Source organism: Taurulus bubalis (assembly GCF_910589615.1).
Source record: "Taurulus bubalis genome assembly, chromosome: 1".
Classification (NCBI taxonomy): Eukaryota; Metazoa; Chordata; class Actinopteri; order Perciformes; family Cottidae; genus Taurulus; species Taurulus bubalis.
In genome coordinates, this window is record NC_136589.1 from 10,565,783 (window position 1) to 10,582,067 (window position 16,285).

The 16,285-nt window shown below is 41.4% G+C and overlaps 1 protein-coding gene across 1 annotated transcript; it reads right to left on the bottom strand.

The window, feature by feature from the left end:
• Window positions 1-1,395: 1,395 nt before the first annotated feature.
• On the bottom strand, window positions 1,396-14,426 carry nsd2 (nuclear receptor binding SET domain protein 2; the record flags this gene model as incomplete). Its single annotated transcript, XM_079228267.1, has 21 exons — window positions 1,396-1,715; window positions 3,245-3,443; window positions 3,904-4,010; window positions 4,139-4,280; window positions 4,585-4,701; window positions 5,919-6,188; window positions 6,362-6,465; window positions 6,824-7,026; window positions 7,118-7,274; window positions 8,613-8,792; window positions 9,060-9,260; window positions 9,608-9,734; window positions 9,930-10,019; window positions 10,323-10,432; window positions 10,568-10,676; window positions 10,890-10,996; window positions 11,332-11,539; window positions 12,244-12,474; window positions 12,902-13,068; window positions 13,192-13,360; window positions 13,818-14,426. 21 exons carry the CDS (start codon window positions 14,424-14,426, stop codon window positions 1,396-1,398), a joined length of 3,927 nt encoding a protein of 1,308 aa, XP_079084393.1.
• Window positions 14,427-16,285: the final 1,859 nt, after the last annotated feature.

The window sequence follows — 16,285 nt, forward strand, 5'->3', positions numbered from 1 at the left end:
ATGGGTAACGATGGTAACTCCAGAAGCAGCATAAGCATGCCACGTTAAGTACAACAGAGCTTTAAGTGCAGCTGGAGCTCAACACGATCATCGCATGGGAAAAGTTAGTCAGACTTAAATGTACCACTGTACTCGTTTCTTGACCCTCTTTGTGACGCTTCATGTCAAGTACAAATATGAAAAACGTTATCAGATGTTTGCCAGTGGGCTGTTAGCCTGAGTTAAAGTGGTCAACAACAAGCAGGATGCAGTTTGAGACCAAAACCCTCCTGAGAATTAAAAAGATGTCCGTCAATGATTTTACCATCCATTGAAAAAAGCCTGTTCCTTCAAAATGTGAATCTTAATGATGTGTATATCTATAAATCTTCGTCCCTCAGACTTCTGATACTTCAATATAAAAAAGGCCAGGACTCACTCAAAACTCAAAAAAAAAAAACACAACGTAAATGACGCACGTTCATTCATTTGTCTGGTTGAGCACAGAGCACAAAAGACAGATAAACCTCCCAGTAGTGTTTTTACGTCGGAAGCAGGTTTAAGAGTGGCCCTTGTTCTCTGGACAGGCAGGTCGATTAACAGTTTGTGGCGCCGTCGTTCAGCATCCCAAATAAAATAGTAAAAAAAAAAAAAAAAAGGAGAAATAATTTGAATCTAAACAGTAAAACTGAGCTAAAACAAAACAGGTTGTAAAACAGCAAACAAATGTCTACAATTAAATGTAACCGACTAAAAACACAGAGGCCTATCCATAGTGTCTTGATATTAAATCTGACATATATATATATATAAACATTTGGCAACCGGTTTGATGTCTCACACTATTCCAGTAACCATATTTTGGTCTTTGATATACACATATATAGATATAGCTATAAAACTCTGCAGTCTAAAGACCATTTGTTGAGTGATGGGGCGACTGAGATTCAAGTTAGTCGATGTGACGATGCTGCTCAGTTTTATTTCAAGCTGGTTCTGTTTCTTTTCTGCAGATATCAACTGGTTACATTTTCTTAATCTAGAAATCATTAAAAACTCAAATTAAATGAAACGGGCTATTTGTTTGGTGGAAAAATGAGAGTAGAAATCCAGAAGCCGAAGTTTCCAGACCTTTGCTCTGCTGCTGCTTTGTGCTTCAGTGCAGACAAGGAAAATAATAAAAGATAAAAAAAAAAAAAATTAAAAACGGTTTGATCGGCGAGCCGGAGGCTGCTGCCGAGCATGTGAGAGATAAGCGGCTTTCCCTGATGACGGAGATGTACAGTGCCTTGATTGTTGTGATCTTGGGAGACATTATGTGGGGGTTTGTTCATGAACGTGGAAGCAGGCGTCAAAGAGTCTAGTTTGGTCTTTTGGCTTACAGAGGATGGGGAGGGATGGGGTCAAAGGTCCCTTTTAGGCCTCTGCTGCTTTCCTCTTGGAGCGTTTTATTTTCACCTCGACTCCGTCCGCCTTCCTGGAGCCTTTGGGTGGACGGCTGCTGACGGCGGCGGGGGTTTTCGCGGTCACGATAGCCTGAGCGCTGACGCCCTGATCCTGGTGGTTCGTTCCCTCCAGCTCCTCATGCTCCTGGCAGCACAGCTGTCCGGTGAGGGGCCAGGAGCGCAGCGCCCCCTCCTGGTGAGCCTTGCAGAAGGAGTTGGGGCAGAGCTGGCAGAAGGCCTCAGAGTTTTTCCCGCAGACGTCACAGTGGTGCCAGGGGCAGTCCCAGCGGCCTGCAGGGAGCAAGGGCAAAGCACAACAAGTTTAGAACATGAATGAACCGAATAAACTCAAAAAGCTGGACAAAGACGACGAGAAAGATCTGTAAAACTATTTCTAAAAAGATGTTAACTAAAAGTTATACTGCTGATATACACATAGATAGAGCCAAACCTGGCTTAAATCTAAAATACACCTAGCATAAGTAGTTAACTTTGTGAGCAAGAACATTTTACAAATTCAAAAGGCTGTGATTTTATGTCTTTACAATCAATAATGTATTTTTTTATATAAAAAAAAACGTTTTAGAAAGCCCTTTGAAGCAGCCATTTGATTACTCATCAACAAATGTTACATAACAACAAGGCATGTAGAAAATAAATCAAAATAATTTATTTTGAAATAAAATAAAAAGATTTTAAAAAAAGTGGATGTGTGCCTGCATATGCATGTTTTATGTCAACCACATGACTGGGTTTTTGGTTAAAAGGAAGAATATAACTTAGATGTATACGAGTTTTCCGTTTAAAAAAAAAATAATAAAAAAAAAAAATATATAAACGTTTTAAGAAATTCTACATTAACAGTAACATGCAGTAACATTTTTAGTTAACAAAAAATGGGACAAAACATTGTAAATGACAAAACAGTGGACTAAATAAATAAATAAAGTAAATAAATGAATAGGGGGTCACCAATCGTTCATTCTAATTTTTGGTCCATTCTTTACAGGTCAGCTGAGAACATTACTCATCTTTTCCCTGAATGAAGTCCATTTTACCCAGCGTTGTTCATGGGTCCCTGCTTTGATCCTTAAAAATTAAGTCAGTTTTTCCATGTAGTATATCTGTTCAGCCACTGTCCTGTGTTTGGAGGATCACTTTTCAGCCAGCTCCTTGTGATGGCCTTTTTACATGAGTGCCAGAATTTTAAAGAGGTAGATGTCCTTCTTCTGAATTATAGCGACAGGTATCAGTCCCAGATAAACAGTCCGTGGGTCTCTGGAGATCTTGTAGCATAAGATCTCCTCCAGAGTCTGAATAACTCTGTCCCAGAATGTTTGAATTTTTATACATTGTGTGGGGTGTAATAAAAAAGCGGATTAAGTTCTTCCAACCAAATTCCCGCCATCTCCTAGAACTAGTGGAAGTTTGTTGCGTTCTACATATGGAATGCCAATCACTCTTCAACAATTTAATGTTCAGTTCTACTTCCCATTTCAGTTTACATTTATTATACATATTTACAGTGCGTTTCTTCCGTTTCGTTTTTGTAAACCACGGTACAGTTTGGAGACCAGCTTTGAGGGGGTTTGTTTGTAGGCACCTGTCAACACTTCAATCACTTCATTACCTTCTGCTGATATTCCCTTTATTATTTCTGTATCGCAAAAGTGTCCTTAGCCAAGGATGCTTTTACCCATATGGAGGCAGACAAAAATAAATGGACAACGCTTTCCTTCCGGTTGCGTGCGGTTAGAATATCAGTTAATGTACTTTAGTACAATCACAAAGTGTAGCGTCTTACTTCCGGCGTTTCTTACCAAAGGGTCTCTTGGTGAGGTTCAGGCAAGACAGGTGATAAGTTTTGGTGCAGGTCTTCTTGCCACATAGCACCAGCTGCCCTCCGTCTCCGCAGCGGAAACAGTCGTCATCGGACTTCTTCTTCCCCTCGGTTTTCCTCCTTTTATACTTTCTCTTCAACCGCTTGGCTTTCGGCTCGGTCGTCGGGCCATTCGAGTTCTGCAGAGGAGATGCCAGGTTGGGATAAATTTAAATCTACGTTTTTTTTCTTCATCAAAAGGGGGGTTTAAAGTGAATCTTCTAAATGCAAGAAAGAAAATGGATTCACTCAAAACTACTTAAAAGAAAAATACTCCTGAATTCACAGTTTTTTGGGGTTTTTCTTGTGGAGCATAAATGAATTTGGCTGTGCAAATGACAGTGAATGAAGCTTGATATGCTGCATGTAAACTTCCACACACCAGTTATTCTGTGAGGAGGTTGCAATTAACTTTTAAACATCCCTAAATTTGCCTCAAAACACCCAACTCAAGTCTTTCAAACTGCTCCAGAAAAAACTGGCCATGATCTCCAATCTAAAAAGATATGGCCAACTAAATAAACCCGTAATTTGCATAACAGTCCCCAAAACACAGCTTAAATCTAATAATGAACCTACAGCTCGGTTTATAAAGCTCACCTTGGGTCGATCACCAAGAAAACCGCTGCAGTTGGGAGCACCGCAGCGACAGACGGTCTTCTCATTCCCGAGGCAGTCAAGGTTGTAATTAAAAGTCAGCTCTGTGCCTGAAATAATAATAAAAAAAAAAAAGATCTTAGGAAAAATGATTTTGGCGTCAATGATCATATTGTTGGATTGTGAAAGCAACGTGTAGGCAAAGCCCCCGTCGGTCTTGTTTCTAACTCGTCCTCACCCGCTGGGATGTCACAGACGGCGAACAATCCGACCCGCGTGTTGCCGTTCACCGTCCACTTCTGCGTCTCACAGTTGGGCTGACAGCTGTGGTTCATGAAGCGAGAGTAGTTCCCCTTCGGACCGGCGTCAATGATCCGGTCCTTAAAAACCATGGAGAGTAAGTACCTCCAAGTTAATCTATAGCTTTTACAATTTGTAGATTAGTTTCTTGTACCAACATTACAACATAACACAATTAACGTTATTTATATAATTAGCTTTAAACAGATGCATTTGTAGTATTGACTCCTGTAATGCTACAGTTGCTTGTCATGTAACATTCCCAATGCAATACCAGTCTGTTGATCTAGCTCCCAGAAGAAATGGCACTGCTGATAGTAAACAGCGCACCGACACACTGCGGAGCAACAACTAAAACACTCCACTGTCCGTTTGGTCACCAACCTTGTCGATAGTGAGCATGTAAAAGTCAGTGATGTTGTTCTCGTGGGCGTTCTTGATCCTCGCCCTGCACTCCTCCTCGTCGACCAGCTCTCCAATGTACTCGTTCACAAATTCGCCCTGTTTGAGAAACCAGACCAGTGACGTGTTGATATTAGAAATGTCCCCGGTATTGTTGCTACAGCGCCTTTTAAAACAGGGTTCATATACATTCTGACCAATGGATTTCCAGGACTTTTCCATAACCAAACATTTAGTGAAATCTGAGTGTAAACATGAAAAAGTGAGAAAATGTAGTATTTAAACTAACAATGAGAATACAAAGTATACAGTATACCTTAAATGACAAATGAATGAGACTATAGTTTGATTAAAATAATAAACATGTATATAGATGCCTGTATGTATGCCTGCTTATATTTTGTGAGTCTTTCTTTTAAAAGCACATTCATTATTTCAAACTCAGCGTAAATGAACGACATGAACACATGAATATAACACATTTCCATGACTTTTTTTTTTCTTCAAGGACTTTTCCAGGCCTGAAAATAACCATTTTAAAATTCCATGACTTTTCCAGGTTTTCCATGACCGTAAGAACCCTGTTTAAAGTTTTATTGGTTGACATTAATAATCAAAAGGGGGATTTATTTGGGCTTTTATGACACTGATTGGGGAAAAATACCCTTTAGTATCAAGTTAAAATCTAAACTAAACTGAAATACGCAGTGAATGTGAGCCTGATATTCTTTTGTCTTTGCAAGTTATTGAGCTCTGGGTATATGAGCTTTAATTTCTACATTGGCATCTCTCAAACAAAGATGAAAATGCCCCCCCAAAGTAATGTCATTAAAAAATTAGGCACCAAAAATATTTCTTGCATCCAAACAGATAAAAAATAAATAAAATATTAGGTAATTATTATCATGAATTAACATGTTTGATAATCTTCCCTTTAATTATATTTAACAAATATATTTAAAATGAACTTTAATTTCTGTACGTCCATTTCTTGCCATATGTGATACTAATATACCAGCAATGACCGAATATCGGCATGGCTGATTTATCTAATTTCGAGTGATTAAAATAGGGATTAAACAAAAACTTACAGAAAAATATTCCTGCACGTGTTCACGGCGAAGACACAACTGGGATGATGTATTTTTTTAATTTATTTTTTTAATCTATAAATGGCAAAGTCTTCAACTTTCCAGAACTAATTTCCAAAATTAAAATGGCCGTATGGGATGAATCTTCCCCTGATAGTTTGCACATTTGCACCAGACCGGCTGAAAAGACCGTTTTAAAAAAAGGAGGACGGCCCCTTGCCTCACCTTCTTGATGTCCCGGAGAGAGATCAGGCCCCAGCCTTTGCCAGGCGTCTTGATGATCTTGGTCTCCGGGTAGAGGCGTTTGGTGAAGTCCTGGTTACAGCAGCGCTCCCCGCTGGGACACACCTGAGGGTGACACTCGTACTGCAGCATGCGGTTCAGACACTCTGACTCGAACCCGCACGGCCTCTCGTCTGCCAGCTTACAGTTACACTTGGGGATCTCGGAAACATCCGCGGTGTAGACCTGAACTCTACCGAAGGGTTTGTTCACCTGAAAACCAGAAAAAAAGAGTTATAGAGGATAACTTTCATCTGTTCTGGAGGGTATTAATATAGAGTAAACGCTTCACATGTACGACCTGGATATTTGGGTTGGTCACATTAAAAATGTATTCAACCAAAAAGAGACAAAAGCAAAAAGATGCAAACTTTTATATTTCACACCTTGATAAATTTATACGGGGGAGGCTTTCGGCTGTTCTCTTGTGCTTCCTTGGCCTCTCGTTTGATTTTGATCTCCTTGAATCGAACTTCGGCCTCCAGCAGAGCTTCGGAAACAAGACAGTATAGAGGCTCAATACATCTCCGGAAACATTCAGCTTTACATGATGCTCAACAGTGATTGATGCAACATGTGCAATTTCAAAACACCCAAATCTGAAAACATTTAAATAACAGGTTTGCTTTTCTAGATTTTCTTAATCTTCTTTTTGACATATTGTTACAAGAGTCCTGATATCAAATTTGATTAAAAAAAGTTCGCTTTAAGTGTATATAAACGTAAACTGTAAAAATCAAAAGAAGAGACTCCTTCCTTCATGCGTTTTTATGACTAAACAATTGATTATAGAAATGGAATTAAATAGGATGTTTTTTTTTTTTTTAGCAGGTAGTCTAGATCCTCACCGTTCTTGAAGACTTTGCCTATGCCGGTCCTCTGGTGCTTGCTGCCCCGGTCTCCCTCCATGTATGGAAACACTCGGCCCTGGTGAGTCCAGAAGTAGTCCTTGGAGCCGAAGAAGAAGACCGGGAACTCTCCGATCTCGTGACGAAGGTGCTGGATGTTGGTGGGGATGTTTCTGGGGTGTTGGATCTCTGCAGGCCACCATCTGAGGCAGATTAAAAAAAAAAAAAAAAGGAGGTGTGAGTCGAGGTCACAATGGAGAACACAGTACCGAACCAGGGATCTGTTTCTCTGACCTGTATGTTCCCAGTTTTACCCATATGATGTCTCTGTATTTGGGTTTCTTTCCGGCTCGGCAGTCGTTGCAGAACCAGCTCCCATCAGGCATAGCGATGTTTAAGCAGTCGGGGTGAAAAGCGGCAGGACAGGACTCGCAGCACAGCAGCTGCCCTCCTGCAACACAAGAAACGTGCGAACATTTAGGTACAAGTCAGAAGCATCGAAGCTGCTGAGAGAGCTCCAATTTACAGTCGAGTCATCTGAGCAAGGGTGATAAAACTAGCACAATAAAACTTGCTAGCAGACAAAAACACTGCCACGTACCCACTCGTTAATCCACACAGTGTTGCTCTGTGAGTGTTTTAGTGGTGAGGCTGAGAGGATAAAGCAGGAGGACTGGTACCAGTGTCTTGGAGGCATTTACGCAAGGTCTTGAATTATATTTTTAACCCTTTTAGATCACATCCCCAGTCATATTGTGCACATATTTAACAATATTTGGAAAGATAATCAATTTCTTTGTATTTAAAAGAAATCTCAAACTCCAATCATCTTTTGTTCTTGTCAAACGAAATATGAAGCGTGCTCACCTAAGCTTGTATCGACCAGTTTAAACCAATAATATGATGACATCATATTATCAATCTGCAACTTTGAGAGACAAGCGAGGTGCGTGTGAAGCGAACCACAACATAGTCCTCTGTAGATACACTTTTTAGGGGTCCAATCAAATGCGAAGGCTTTTATTCAAATCCCTCTTGTACTACTACACAACTCAAATATTCTGTTTCACTGGGGAATACGTCATAATACAGCAGCTAAAGACCCTCTTACTTTCGTTTCACTGGGACTTTAACTCTTGCTTGACAAATTCTGGAGTTCAGCCTTTCCTCTGATCTTAACTGTTGATACTAAATATCAGACCTGGACCACACTTTGTTGCTCTATTCTCTATTGACATCACATAAAGCAGAGTCTCCAGTCACTTCGCCTGTGTTGAAAAATAAATTTCTAATATGATACAAAATAAAAAATTAAATAAATAAATCACTGTTTTGTTTTATTAACATTCATAAAATGAATTGTTCAACACAGCATTCCGTGATAATCTTAATAAGTGCGTCTACTTTTGCTGTCATCTAATAACAAAACTGATCAGGAGCCGAGATGAGTCAGCATCTGTGTGGTAAATGAACCAGATCCCGAGGGAAACCATGTGATGACGGGTCTGGACATACAAGTCAGATTTCTGTATGTTTTTCCGATTGTATGTAACTTTTTATATAATATTCAAGCCCGCCAATCTTTTCTATTGTTGAAATGTGTCACGATAAAGCCAGATTTTGGGGGGGGAAAGGGCCATTTAAACTTATAACCAAAAGCAGGTAACCCCGATGGCGGTTTTACAGCAGAAATTTGGTTTTAACGCTACATAAATACCCATTAATTGTCACATTTCGATATATGGCTATTGTAACTGCCCTCACTGGTGTTAAAGGAGAGGTGGCGAACCTTTGGAGCAGACAAAGCACCAGCTGACGTTGACGTGACTGTGGTGGCTGTAGCCCTTCTTGGCGTTGAAGTGGTTGGTGCAGATGATGGCGGTGTTGGTGATCATCTCACTGCCCGCAGCCACACACAGGTCACCAACGTGGTATGCAACGGGGCAGCGCAGGCAACGCATCAACCTCCCTATAAAAACAGAGAGCGAGCAGGACACCAGATTAGACAGACATCCATCATGAGGAGTATAAGTGACATCAAGACATGTCTGCTGCGAAATATATTATACATTTTTTTTTTTCATAGTTATAATAATATAACTATGAAAATAAGTGTTCGTAACCTTTGGCAACTAGCGCATTTGATCCTTTATAGAGCCCATAAATAAACTTAAGTCCCACAGCCAAATGTAACAGTCATAACAGTAAAAAAACAAAAAAACATCTGGTGTTGTACCTTTGGAGGACTTCTGCTTGGTGCGGCAGCCGTAGTGGCAGCTCAGGCAGACGTGAAGCGGGCAGCGGAAGCCCTTGTTGTCGAACACAGTGAGGGAGTTGAGGCGGATACACGCCTCGTGGTAAAACTTGCCGCAGTGTGGAACGTGGCAGCGCCGCACAGCGCTGTCGGGCTGCTTACAGGTGAAACACGAGTGAATTCCTGAGAGGAGAAACAGGAAGGGAATAATAAGGAGGAAAGGAATGTTACAAACGTTACTCTATTATCCCGAAAACTTTACAGATACAACTATAACCAACTCTCAGCCCTCGAAGGCACTATTCTTGACGGATAATGATCGGTTATCACAGGTCAGCTATTGGTTAGAAAGAATGTACACAAAAATGAAACTGCATGGATACAATCCCATAAAAGGATCTTGCACACACATAACCATTATCAAATATCCTGGACTGCTTTAAGTGCAACATTTAGAGACCATACGAGATAGAAGAGGCTGTATCTCCCCCAAATCGATCGTTGTTTTCTGGACAGTGTGAGCTCCTCACCGGTGCTGCACTCCTGACACAGCAGCTTCTCGTCAGGTTTCAATGACAGGCCCAGACAGCGGAGGTGAAACATCCCACAACATTGGCCTTCACAGGGCACCAAGTCCTCACCGGCCTGCTCACACGTCTGTAGTGAAAATAAAATACAGATATCAAAACACAGGACATTTCAGTGCATATGGCCAAAATAAAAGATCAAAGATTGATATCGAAATTTGTATTATTATTAAGTGGAAGTAGCTGAAAACATGTATATATCCCACGAATGATTATACAAGGGCGCAGATTTGTGAGAGCCTGTTGCATCAACTCAAAGACCTACCTGGCAGACAAACTCTTTCTTCCGTTCACCCTTTTTTGTCCCGTCTAAGCTGTCACTCGGAGAATCCGGACGTCCTTCACTTCCAGAACCCTGCAGCAAACGCATGGTGGATTTTGAATAAATGAGACAAGGCTGAGTCACAAGAATTATAATTTAATTCACACTATATGCAACATGATGAACAATCAAATGTCTCAAAGATTATGCTTGAAGACAACTTGTACCACTGGTAAAAAAAAAAAACATGTGAAATTAAATGAATACAATCCAACTAACTGTAATAACTATTTAGCAATACCAATCTGTAAAATTTAATCAGATTAAGATTTGTGGCTCCTGAGCGCTTTGGTTTATTAGTAAATTTTGTACTAATCTGGGGTTATTACCCCTCACCTCGGGATCAGGACACGGGGTGACCCGCCTTCTCTTTGCCTTGGAGGGTGTAGTCTCTCCATCCTGCTTCCTTTTCCTCCTACGCTTTGGTTTCTCTGCGTCTTTGTCTTCTGTGAAGACAAAGTGTTTGGACAAAGACAACTAAGTACGTAACAAAAAAAGATCCACACAACAAATCGCAGAGGTTTCAGATGTAAATTTTGAAGAGCAATGTTGTTTTTCAGAACAGACTGATGGTGGTTTACCAGTGAGGAGAGCTTTAGACTTTGTTAGTATCTTCTTGGTTTTTGTTAAGTCTTTGTCGGTTTTCTTCCTTCTTATCTGCTTTTTGTCTGTTCCTTCTGAAGTCGAGCCCTGGAAAGGTGTATAGAAAAGATAAACATAAAAATCAACACTTTATTACAAAGTGCTGACTATCCATTTTAGTACTGAGGTTTAGTAGTAAAAAAAAGAAAAACGCCAATCTGCAGCAAGAAAATCCTCAGTGAGGTCCTTCTTAATGCCAGCTATTACTTTGCCAAAACAGTTTTGAATCAAAAATAACATTGCACCAGAGGGAAACCTCACCTGTTCTGCATCTTTGCTTGTTTTACGTCTCCTTTTAGGCGGCTGAACCTTGTCTGCCGCAGCGTCTTTTGGCGACTGTTTAGATGCATTCTTTCGCTGTCTCTTGACTAAAAAGAAAAATATTAAAAAAGGTAAAACTCCCTGGTTTGGTTCTGATTTAGCGGTTAATGGTTAAAACACAAAATGCTTTTAGAGTATCTTAATGATTCATTTCAAAAGCTTTCTCTCACACAACAAAAATGTACCATCTTTATACAACCAGGGGGGAGAATTCTTAAATATACTGGTCACACAGTGATAAATTCCCCAACAACCTAACCACTTCACTATTTTACTAGCCACATGTGGCAATTTAAAGCAGCAGACTCTGCAGCTCTGGTAAACACATACCAGCCAAGCCCAGATTTAACCGACCCAATCCGGGTTTCAACTTTCAACCAACCTGGAACTGAAACTGGAAGTGAGACTGGCTCTGTTATATTGTCTGTCGAAGAAACCAGCTTTGATTTCCTTTTCTTCACGGGGTCCGTTGCAGATTTTTTCCTTCTCCTAACCGTCTTTGTGGGAGACTGAGCCTGTCTAGGTATCCTCTTTTTCCTCTGAGGTATGACTGTTTCAGCTTGTAGATCTGGTGCAGAAGTGGTGGGATCCTAAGAAGAAAACAACCAAATGGCATCATCTTAAAAAAAAAAAAAAAAAAAAAGGAGGCAAAAGCTTTCTCAGGCTACCAAAATATGATCATACAATTAGTCTTTCAGGGTTCCACAACGGTTTCTGATATAAAATGCTTTGTATTCCTTGAATTTGCTACAGAATTTTCTAATTTGAGTTAACATTGAAAGGTTAAAATATGCAGTCAGTTGTAGGTTAATATTAGTATATACCTGAAGCCTGTTCTTCACAACACCAGCAGCTATAAAATCAGAGTTCCGGGTGGGTCAACGATGAGATTCACTATTTATGTGTTTGTCCCAGAATTATTCTGAGCTGAAAAGCTGTTTCCTGTGATTACCTTCCACTTTATATGTTGTCTGATTTAAGAACTTTTAAGACCAATATTGATAATTTCATACATTTCCCTACTCTCTGAACACGTGTCTGTAAGTCTGCATGAAAACAAACAAAAATTGATGGTTGTACAAACCTGTGAGGCTGGCTGCGGATGAAGCATTTCTTTGGAAGAAACCGTGTCTTTCACTTGCTTTTTCGACAGCAAATTAGTTAGATGGACTTTGCCCCTTCGTCCATATTCTCCCGAGCTGAGTTTTGTTCTGGGTGCTTGTGTCTTTTTCCCTGTTGAAGTGCTGTCTTGGGACTGAGAGGCGGCTGTGGGGTTGTCGGCAGCGCCCATCGGCAGTGAGAGGATATCTGGGCTGAGTCTTGACTCTGTTTCCTGGTCCATCTCGTTGCTCTGTTTTGGACCCAACTTCTCCAGGATGCAGGGGTTCAGATGGGGCCCATCATCATCATACAGAAAAGTGAAGTTTACCATGCGCTCATCCAGTGACATGCTGAAGGCCTCCTTGGCCTGAATGACACCCATGTTCCACTGAGCTTGGAGTTTACGGGGCACAGAGGGAGCCGTCTGCATGGCATCGGGAGAAAATAGCAAGGTTTTACTACAAGTTACAAAAGAAACACAGTCGTAATGTTTAATCATCGTGTTCAACTGGGGAACACATGTTGCTACCAAGAGAACGCCAGTAACAAATACTTGATTTTACACAGTGGGCAATATTTAAAATAAAAATTACAAACTTGATAAGCAGCATGTGTCAGTTACAATAACAGTAACAAACGTGGCAAAAAGTATTTACTTCCTGTTGGTGTTTATAAAAAATAAAAATAAAAAAAGACTATAATGAGGATGTCTGCTCGTATTTGAAAATGAAATGAAAACAAATCAGGCAATGTTTTAATGTTTCAAGGCTTCTGAGCCAAGTCTTTCTAAATGGCAGCAAACCACATCCTCAACAGGCAGGGACATCACGTAGGAGAAGAAGCCGAATTACCCTTTTGTGGATAACACGAGAGGCTGGCTGTTTGTTGCCCTGGCTAAGCTCCTGATATTGATCCTCTCCGGTGAAGGACACCATGTTCTTCTCAAAGATGTAGCCTCTCTCTGGGGCGTCTCCAAAATACTGAACATGGTAAAGGGGGCCCAACCTGCTGTTGACTGCTGAAAGAGGAATCAAGAAAACACAATCAAATTAAATTTATAAATGGTATAAAAACATTGATTTCTTAACTTCAACCGATGACTTAAGGCAAATTGATGCAGGTGGTAGAGACTGTTACTTACTTGTCTGTTTCTGTTTGATGTGATTGTTAAATTCTGGGTCTGTTGCCACCATGCAAGGCCACCAGGGGTATCCTGACACCTTGGTCCAAACCAAATCACCAACAGAAAAACTGATCAGCACAGGGGACTTGTCTGTATCATCCTTTGTCAACTGTGGGATGAGATCAGGCTAGAGAAGAGAAAAAAGAATCAGTTAAATCAATAGATAAAAATAGAAATTATAGAGGATAAACACCCTTTCCTTCTTAAAATCAATTATGTTCTCACACAGTATTTCAGACACATTTGCACCACTACCAATATTTTACACCTGCAATTATTGGCTAACAATAATTCATATACAATACATTGAGTCTCTGCATCTGTCCATCTAAGGTTAAAGAGGCTATATTTTGGTTAGAAAACTTTATTCAGCTGTCCATTACTGTTTGGTCAAACGTACATGTATGGTCCTTTTGTCTTAATACCATCAGTCAGCATAACTGTAGCTCATTATTGGGTTCTTGTTAGTCTTTAAACCAGTATGAGGTAGAATTATTGCAGTTAATATGTTTGCCACAGACAAACAAAAGTTCTCGCTTAAAAAAGACCCTTTGTTTTTTAAAAGTAGGATTAAAAGCAAAAACCTTATCAGCTGCTCCAGTTCCAGCTACAGCATTGGTGTGGTCAAGTGGTTCCACAGGAATGGCAGACGAACTGAGGATCTGTTTGTGAGGTCCCCCCCTCCTTTTCTTCGGGTCCTGCCTCTTCTCTGGTGCAGACATGGTATCTTCGGTGGCTGTGGACAAACTGGTCCCATTGGCACAGCATGGCTCAAACAACGGCTGCTTGACCACCTGGGGTATCGTTGCTTTCAGTTCATGTTCGGTATGAGGAGTGCAATTGTGCTGATGGGTGCCATTCGTAGCAGGGGCTTCAGTGCCGTTAAACGTGGGTGGCTCTGGAGCACAGAGCTTAGGCAGCGTGTCTTGGTCCCCATTCAGCACACAGGAGGTGAGGTCTTTGAGCCTCTCGTGGCTGTGGTTGTTATGACTGTGGCCAGCCATCTTCTGCAGGACACCGTCTTGTAGTGTGGCGGCCAGCTGAGCAGCAGCTTTGTCCATTATTAGTAGAGCAGGGTCACTGCTCATGTCCCCCCCACCTTTCCGTACACTGAGGGACTCCGGTGGCTGCTTCATGCTGATCGGGTTGGCTGGTTCGGGCATTGAAGGCAGGGAGCTACCTTTGCCGTCCATCCCATTTAACCCCCTCCAGGCTCACTGAGCTACAGGACAGGACAGAAAGTTCTTACTCCACAGGTTCCAAATCAGACAACATTAAACATAGCATGCAGAACATTGGTTGGAGCTCTTCATTCAGGCAATTTATAAAATGGTATTCTGGGATATGAATCCTAAGAACAAAACGTTACACATTCCACAAAATGGCCCTCACTCACTTGCCCCAGCGGCGCACGAACATTGAGCAGACTGCACCTGTCACGCAATGTTCCAGCGGCGTAGCTCTGGATGCTTTTAATAAGACCAAAAGTCGCACGCAACAACACCTCTGTTTGGTAAAAGAATACAAACGCCTCAATTAAATACAGACCCGTACGTTGATCCCAACTAATGTGAAAGAGATCAAGTAAAACCCATTCTAAATTTCATCCAGGCGCAGGAACAAAAACCACAAGGCGGGCGGAAACTTCTTACCGCGACAATTTTTTAAAAGTTTGCTTTCTCTCCTGGAAAAAGGGGGACTAGCTGCAGTCTGTGGAGGAGTGAATGGATAATGCAGGAGGCTGTCTGCAAAGCTCCACCGCATGCAGCGAATGCCCAATGAGTGGGTGGCTAGCTGTGCTGCGTAACCACCACATCACTGGCTAGAAAAGCCGCGGAAATGGAAGCAGCTGACAAGTCGGAGTAACGCTTATTGGTGTGCGAATAATGTATGGAATTGAATGTGTCCCACTTCAGTCAGAAGCTTAGCAGGTTACGTTGCGGTTTAGGTCGCAAGATGACGTTAATTTGCTGATCGGTGGTTGTAATGTAACGGCAGGGCTGCTGTCTAATTCACGTTAACAGCTCGGTTATTCTAACTAATACGTGTAACAACGTAAAACACCATCTTCAGACGTTAAACCATCATGTCATACTGGGGCCCCGACTACAATCTGAAGCGGAAGCCACGATGTGGGAATCTCACGGACCCCAGCCACCCCACACAATCGTGTCTCTGTCATGCTACAGTCAGCCATTACTTCGCAATCCAGCAAATAGTCCAACCCGCTACCCCAAAAGCTAGCTAAAAACAGTTATACACTCCCCCGAGAAAAACAAAAAACACGTGACTAAATTGATAAACGGACGCGCGTTACAGCTGGATGATTACAGGAGTGTGTTAAAATTGCTGTGCTGTTGTTTCGCATATGTAAGTTACTCAATTTGTGGGCGCCATGACAGCTCGTTTAAGAAGAAGCTAACCGTGCTAGCCCAGTCAAATTGCCCTGCCGTTAGCTTGCTAGCTAGCTTACGTTAGCAGGTTAAAATGGTCGGTCGGGGCGAACAAGTGTATTTACAAGAAACTCCCGCCGGTTAATATTCTCCGGGATGACAACAGCATGCAATACCGTTTCTCTGTAGTTACCTGTTGGGTCTCCTCTCCGTCGTTAAAGGGGAAATATGTCCGTATTCATCCTGCAAAAGCGAAGGATTTCATTCAAGCCGAATCAAAAGCTTGCGGGAAACTCAAACTCTGGGGCCGACCAGCGCGAAAAATACTCACTTCCGATTGGTCGAGAGCTCAGCGGCTCCAACCGGTTCTTTCAAAAAAAAAGAAAAAACCCAACCGTAGGAAGTGGCTGACCCCGGGGTCTCCCGTCTGTTTTGACGTAGATCCACGACTTTTTCTATTACATTATTATTTTAATCGTTATTGCTCACAATTTACATACACTGTGTGCATGTGTATTTGTATATTAAAACACTAATATAAACGAACTGTGACTACGTAATTAAATGTATAACGTTTTAACGCTAAGCCGTAAGAATCAGTTTTCCCTGAACTAGTCACATCAGTAAAAGTTAAATACAAATATATTCACATGCTCAGG